Here is an 8,252-nt window from a genome sequence, read left to right as displayed (position 1 = left end):
CATCTACATTATCATCTATATTACATTCTATATTACCATATATATTATCATCTACATTATCATCTATATTACAGTCTATGTTATCATCTACATTACCATCTATATTACAATCTATATTATCATCTATATTACAATCTACATTCCCATATATATTACAATCAACATTACCATCTATATTATCATCTACATTACAATCTACATTACTCTCTATATTACAATCTACATTACCATCTATACTATCACCTATATTACCATCTACATTATCATCTATATTACAGTCTATGTTATCATCTACATTACCATCTATATTACAATCTAATGGTAATGTAGACTGTAATGTAGATGATGGTATAGATGGTAATGTAGATGATAATATAGATGGTAATGTAGATGATAATATAGATGGTAATGTAGATTGTAATATAGAGAGTAATGTAGATTGTAATGTAGATGATAATATAGATGGTAATGTAGATTGTAATATATATGGGAATGTCTATATTACAATCTACATTACCATCTATATTATAGTCTATGTTATCATCTACATTACCCTCTATATTACAATCTACATTACCATCTATACCATCATCTACATTAATAGATATTTGCTGCTGAATACGTCACTATATTTATATATATATATACACAAGTACCTTGTGGGCTTTAATCTAGTTTAATTTACTTATTTTTTTCCTCTGAATATCTTCTTATATATCATGTAAACGTTAGTCTTAGTCCGCTTTAACCTGATTTGTTTTACTGAATGCCTTATTACGTACCCTGTGAATATTAGTCTACTTAATCCATTTTTTTCTAATGATAATTTTTATGTACCATGTAAACGTTAACCTACTTAGTAATTAATCTAGTTTTTTTTCTGCATACATTCATATGTACCATGTAAACTTTAACCTACCATGTAAACGTTAACCTACTTAATCCATTTTTTCTGATGATAATACTTATGTACCATGTAAACGTTAACCTACTTAATGATTAATCTAGTTTTTTTTCTGCATACATTCTTATGTACCATGTAAACTTTAACCTACCATGTGAACGTCACTCTACTTAATCCATTTTTTCTGATGATAATACTTATGTACCATGTAAACTTTAACCTAATTAATAATTAATCTAACTATTTTTTCTCCTGCACACATTCCTTTATACTATATTAACGTTAGTCTCCTTCAACTCACTGGAATACTTAATAAGTATCTGTTTTTGCAGCCTCCTTAGACGCCAAGAAGTTCTCAGAAGAAACTCTGATTGCGACATCGAGCTAAACACAGATCAACAATCCTGTCCTGAACCCCCAACAGAAACTGTTATCGTCACTGTTCTCTAACACAACTGAACCTTGCACGTGAAGATTAACGCACATGGTTGGCACATCACCATCTTCAAGACCAAATGTTCTGTTATCTTTTTTTTTTTCGTAAGTAACTACATTACATCTACTTTCCTCGACATTTTCCCAAAAGACAGAGTTCCGAATGTACGTGATTTCTACAAATAAACGATTGATCCCAAACTCGGTCTTTGATTTTTTATTTTATTTTCTTAGCCCAAGGAAAACCGATCACATGAAACAGACTTGTAAAAGAAGATTTCACAGACGAAAGACAAATTTGTTACTAGTTTAACTCGATCTAGCATTTTTGATTCCAAAAAAAAAATATGTTATTTAAACAAAGAAATCCTATTCTGCGAATTAGCTAGCTAACCAATATGTAAATTACATTAACTATCTTTTCCTGCTAAATACGTTCCTATCTCTAAATAGAAAAACGTGGTTGTCTCTCTGATATTGTGGGTAACTGTCTGAACCAGTTTCGATACAATTTGATAAAGAAACTTAAATGTACTCTCCATAATTTTTTAAAGTTCAAGTTTAATGGATAAGCAGCAGTGTATCTTCACTAGGTGAAGTGTATCCTTTACCTTTAGTCTGTTACATCAAAATTCCAGACGACTGGCGCAGATAGATAGCCCTCGTGTCACTTTGCGTGAAATTCAGAAACATACAAAAGCTCACTTTCCAGAACTTGTCGAAACATATCTGTAAAATTTCAGGGTTTGTTATGCATTTCGCGCAAAGCTACACGGGGGCTATCTGCGCTAGCCGTCTCTAATTTAGCAGTGTAAGACTAGAGGGAAAGCAGCTAGTCATCACCACCCACCGCCAACTCTTTGGGCTACCCTTTTAACTACGAATAGTGGGATTGACCACCACATTATAACGCACTCACGGCTGAAACGACGAGCATGTTTGGTGTGACAGCGATTCGAATACGTGACCCGCAAATTGCGAGTCGAGCGCCCCCTGCCCAAACTTTCAGTGAAACAAATACTAACATTTTTACACGTAATTCCATTTTCCAATATGTAAGCTATTAAATGTTCGACTTCTGCTACTTTAGTTATCTTATTCTTATGGTCCCTCAGTGGGATAGTGGTAAGTTTACGGACTTATAACAGTGAAATTCGAGGTTCAATTCTCCGTGGTGGTCAAAGCGCGGATAGCATATTGTTCAGCTTTGTGCTAAAACAAAGCTGTAAGTGCGTCATAAATACATTAACGGCATCTGTTGACAAAATTCAACAAAACCAATTTGCCTTATTACAAACTGATTCTGGGTTAAAAGGTGCATTCCGTTTTATTGATTTATCATTTCTAAAACATACTGGAAAACAGTTACCTCTAAATTCTTCTAGTATAGCAAATTTGTTTAGTGTACAGTGATACAAATCCGGCCTTTTTAGAAACAAATAAATGAGAAATTATATTCCTATTCGTATTGACCGTTTTTTATTCTCTCATTGCCTTGGCTAAAGCATTAAAGGTATGAAATATTGAACTAGAATTAAGAGAAATAATATAATTCTTACATATCTTAAATATCGAAGAATTTTCCTTCTCGTGAAGTGTGAAAAAAAAAACATAGAAGTAAAAAATATTTGAGTATTTTGGTCAAGAGAAAATAAAAGATATGTAAATCAATTTCTGAATTAATATCATACTAAAAATCACTAGAATTCCCTATGCACTGAGAAAAGTACAATGTGTAATACTTTTTCCCATCTAAAATATACTGCTTTATATACTTTATTATATTTAAAATATCTACTCCATATACTTTCTTATGTCTAAAAATATATACTGTCCCTATTTTCTTATGTTTGAAATATCTACTGTATATACTTTCTTATGTCTAAAAATATATACTGTCCCTATTTTCTTATGTTTGAAATATCTACTGTATATACTTTCTTATGTCTAAAAATATATACTGTCCCTATTTTCTTATGTTTGAAATATCTACTCCATATACTTTCTTATGTCTAAATATATATAGTCTCCCTATTTTCTTATGTTTGAAATATCTACTGTATATACTTTCTTATGTCTAAAAATATATACTGTCCCTATTTTCTTATGTTTGAAATATCTACTCCATATACTTTCTTATGTCTAAAAATATATACTGTTCCTATTTTCTTATGTTTGAAATATCTACTCCCTATACTTTCTTATGTCTAAAAATATATACTGTCCCTATTTTCTTATGTTTGAAATATCTACTCCATATACTTTCTTATGTCTAAAAATATATACTGTTCCTATTTTCTTATGTTTGAAATATCTACTCCATATACTTTCTTATGTCTGAAATATCTACTGTATATACTTTCTCATATCTAAAAGTATATACTGTTCCTATTTTCTTATGTCTGAAATATCTACTGTATATACTTTTTTATGTTTAATATATCTACTGTTATAGACTTTCTTATGTCTAAAAGTATATACTGTCCCTATTTTCTTATGTCTGAAATATCTACTGTATATAGTTTCCCAGTTTGCCTCTGAAGAAGAAAGGTCCACCTTTCGAAAGTGCTCGGGTTATAGGGTTTTTATTCATTTCTATACTTTCTTATGTTTAGTGTATCTACTGTTATATATTTTCTTACGTCTAAAATATCTACTGTGCATACTTTCTTATGTCTAAAAATAATTAAGTAAATGTGCAATTTTATCATTATATGGCAAAATCTAAATTTTCAATTTCTTTTTCACTTAAACCGTTTTCATAATATGGTCTTTTATACAACTTTTCCATTTTGTTCATGCTTGCTACGTTGCTTTAATTCAAACGCTCTTTCCAAGTACTTTTAAATGTTATCCAACCAGTGTTTCTATAACAGTATCTTATTAATGTTTCTATTACACCGACTTGTTTACTAACATGTCCCCACCCCGGTGGCTCAGTGGTACGTCTGCAGACTTACGACGATAAAAATTCAGGTCTAAGTACCCGTTGTGGACAGAGCACAGATAGTTCATTGTTTTGCTTTTTACTTAACGAAAATCAACCCAATTATTCTCTTACGCCACTCTAACAGAAGTATTTTATTCACGTTTCTTTTACTTAAACCATTACATATATATATATATATATATCTAATATGGCAACATGATTTATTTACCAGAATTGACCATTATAAAAGCCTCAGTACTGAGACCATTTTATTGATATGACAATCCTATAAGTCTTTGTTTTTTTATTGAAACAACATCATAAATTATTATTTAGAACATTTCAAAAATATTTTATTAAAGTATTCTAATAATACTATTCAACAAGCTTGGGCACTAGTCATTTGAATCACCCTATTATATTCACTTTCTTTTAGCCCCCGTTCTTCCGACCTAAACAATAACATATGTTGTCGTCTAGAGGATTTGAGTTTAGTAGTTAGATTTTCAGAATTAAGTTTTCAAGACTTTGAACCAAAAAGGTCTGAAACTATCTCAACTGTAAAAATAAAAGGCAAACTAGAACCCTTTCACCCGTCATGATGTAATTCATTCTTCCCAAACTGTATAAAAATACTTAGAACCCTTTCACCCCCTCATGATGTAATTCATTCTTCCCAAACTGTATAAAAATACTTAGAACGCTTTCACCCCTCATGATGTAATTCATTCTTCCCAAACTGTATAAAAATACTTAGAACCCGCTTTCACCCTTCGTAACATAACTCATTCTCCATACAATCACCTCGTCCTAACATTTTAGTTTAACTGAATTTTTGTTTTGTGAGCTATTGCAGCATTAATGTTTTCTTCGGTAATAAGCGTCAAGTTTTATTTCCTGTTTTAAGTGAAATTCGTGTGATAATTTACCTCGTTGGGTAATAGCTAACTAAACATAGTTATTTGTCTCTTAATGAGTTTTTGGATCACAAATATCTTAGAGCTTTGTATCCGGTTTGTCTTACTTCTTCTTTAAACTACCTGTAAATAGCGTTCTTATTGATATCTCAGAAACATCAGGCCGTCTCTAGAAAACTGTACTATAAATAAGCGCATTATTCTTCCCAACGGAAGATTTCAGAGGGCACTGAAGAGAAAAGAGAAACTTTACTACGTCGAACCATAAAAATACCCAGAGAGACGTAAAATCCACAAGTCTTCCAATGCAATGGAAAAAAAAAAAGAAATATATGATGATATTCAACACGAACAGAAGTGAGCCATTCACAAGTACATTCTTTCCTAGGATTGAAGGTATAAATCCTTTGAAGTGTAGTTAACAAACTTGAGGGACCTACTTATCAGTATTAGCAAAGATGACTTCGTATTTTTTCCCCTTAGTGTATTTTACGCTAACCTTGAAGTTTTGATAGTCTAGTATTTTAGCTTTTTCCTTTCCTAGAATGTCTCAAAAGTGTAAATAGTATTTCACAACTTTTATTATAAGTACAGTATTCAAATATCTAATTAGTTTAATATTCAAACACTTTGTAGAAACAAGTATTAAGATATTTCATAAAGTATTTCCTGTAGCTGCTGAAATTTGTAAAATCACTGTTAAAATAATTAAAAACATTGTTGAAGTATAAATAATGGAACCATTAATACAATACTTATTTATTATTAAATAGATAGTGGAATCCCCAGCACGACACTTCTGAAAGTCTTTATAAATAAAACTTCTTAGATATATATATAATTCAACATATTTTCAAACGTATATTATTAAGATCATTACTTGAATAATTTGTATGATAGCAGATACGTTTAAATATTATATAATGTATTATCTCAGAGTGCAGTGGCTTAACAGCTAAATTTTATCAAATGCATTCACACAATACAAGGATTTGACAGTAGGATAGTATCTAATTGTGTGCATTCACACAATACAAGGATAGTATCTAATATACTCTCGCAGTGCGTGGGTTTAACAGCCGGACATTTTTCAGTGTAATCTCAGAATGTGTGTGGGCGATGGGGGGATTTGAGAACTGAGTATAGTTTATGTAACGTCAGATATACGGGGACTTGACAGCTGGATATTGTCTACCATAGTCTCAGAATACCTGGGTTTAACAGATTGTTAATGTCTAGTGTAGCCTCATATTGCTCGGGTTTGACAGCTGGATATTGTCTACCATAGTCTCAGAATACATGGGTTAACATATGATTATTTTCTAGTGTAATCACAAGCTTCAAAGGTTTGACAGCTTGATGTAGTGTAGTGTCAACGGTGCGGGGATTTGACAATTAGATATTATATAATATATTCTCACAACACAGAGATTTAACAAATGGATATTACATAGTATATTCTCAAGGTGCAGAGGTTTGACAGTTGGATATGGTCTTGTACAGTCTCATCGTGAGGGGTTGAAAGATTGGTGTTATCTAATGTTATTTCACCGTGCAAGAGTTTCACTGGTGGATATTGTCTGGTATAATCTCAGAGTGTAAGAGTTTGACAGCTAGGTACTGTCTATTGTAGTCTCAGAGTGTAAGGGTTTAACAGTTAGATATTGTCTACTTTAACCCCAGAGTGTAAGAGTTTGACAGCTAGGTACTGTCTATTGTAGTCTCAGAGTGTTAGGGTTGAACAGTTAGATATTGTCTACTTTAACCCCAGAGTGTGAGGGTTTAACAGTTACATATTGTCTACTTTAACCCCAGAGTGTGAGGGTTTGACAACTGAATATTATCTTGTGCAGTTTCAGACTGTTGGATACCGTCTATTCTGACCATCACGTGGTTTAATCGCAGAGATAATACAGAGAACTATTCTAAATGGTACATAAAATAGACTCAAAAACCATTGACTATGTTTGAGTTTTACACAATGTAATTTCAGAGGTCAAGGATAACTTTTAAATTCTACTTGATTTAGTCGCACGGACTTCTACTGAATGTAATATAAAGATAACTTATGTATTCTACTTGATGTAGTCGCAGGAACTTCTACTGAATGTAATATAAAGATAACTTATGTATTCTACTTGATGTAGTCGCAGGGACTTCTACTGAATGTAATATAAAGATAACTTATGTATTCTACTTGATGTAGTCGCAGGGACTTCTACAGAATGTAATATAAAGATAACTTATGTATTCTACTTGATGTAGTCGCAGGGACTTCTACTGAATGTAATATAAAGATAACTTATGTATTCTACTTGATGTAGTCGCAGGGACTTCTACTGAATGTAATATAAAGATAACTTATGTATTCTACTTGATGTAGTCGCAGGGACTTCTACTGAATGTAATATAAATATAACTTATGTATTCTATACGTTGTAGTCACAGCTTTCTCATAAAGTGTGATTAAATCTCAACACACAATAAGTAGAAACCCATCTTTATAAAAAACGTTCCGTTCAGCATTGTTCTATAAAGTTTCAATTTATTTAATAATCTAATGACGACTACCAGAGTTAATAATTTCTCCTGGGAGGATTGTGCGATAAAACTTAAAATAGTGAAATAAGTTGTTCGATGAGTTTCCACTAGATTAGCTAACGAGAAAAACCTAGAAATATTTCAAATAATTCATAGAAATAATCATTTTTGTGTCAGTTACATTACCGAGAACCTTAATTAGTAACAAATATATAAAACGGAAGTTGAAAGCCCAGTCCAGGCTAATAACATCATGTTACAAGAGATTAGTTAGTGATATAGTTTTTAAGTAATTTGAGAATTATCCCTTCTTTTCAAAAGTATAAATCTTAAGAAAAAACATTCGAAACGGAAAAAAATATTGTTGCAGTGTTTGTTTGAAGTTAAGCACAAAGTTACACAATGGGGCTATCTGTGCTCTGCCCATCACGGGTATCGAAACCCGGATTCTAGCGTTGTAAGTCCGCATACATACCGCTGTGCCACTGAGGGGGGCTTGTTGCAGTGTGCAGTGATTTTATACTAA

General features: G+C 31.8%; 1 protein-coding gene across 1 annotated transcript in view; it reads left to right on the top strand.

Moving 5' to 3' along the window:
- The window catches only part of LOC111086735 (carcinine transporter-like), a 111,034-nt gene extending 109,505 nt beyond the window's left edge, over positions 1-1,529 (top strand). The window contains exon 11 of the mRNA XM_022390785.1: positions 1,237-1,529. Coding sequence (XP_022246493.1) covers positions 1,237-1,354 — 118 coding nt within the window. The 3' untranslated portion in view covers positions 1,355-1,529. The remainder of the gene's footprint in view (positions 1-1,236) is intronic.
- The last annotated feature ends 6,723 nt before the right edge of the window (positions 1,530-8,252 follow it).

This window comes from Limulus polyphemus, unplaced genomic scaffold (assembly GCF_000517525.1).
Source record: "Limulus polyphemus unplaced genomic scaffold, Limulus_polyphemus-2.1.2 Scaffold1375, whole genome shotgun sequence".
Classification (NCBI taxonomy): domain Eukaryota; kingdom Metazoa; phylum Arthropoda; class Merostomata; order Xiphosura; family Limulidae; genus Limulus; species Limulus polyphemus.
Note: the sequence above shows the minus strand (reverse complement) of the source record. Positions and strands in the feature narration are given on the sequence as shown.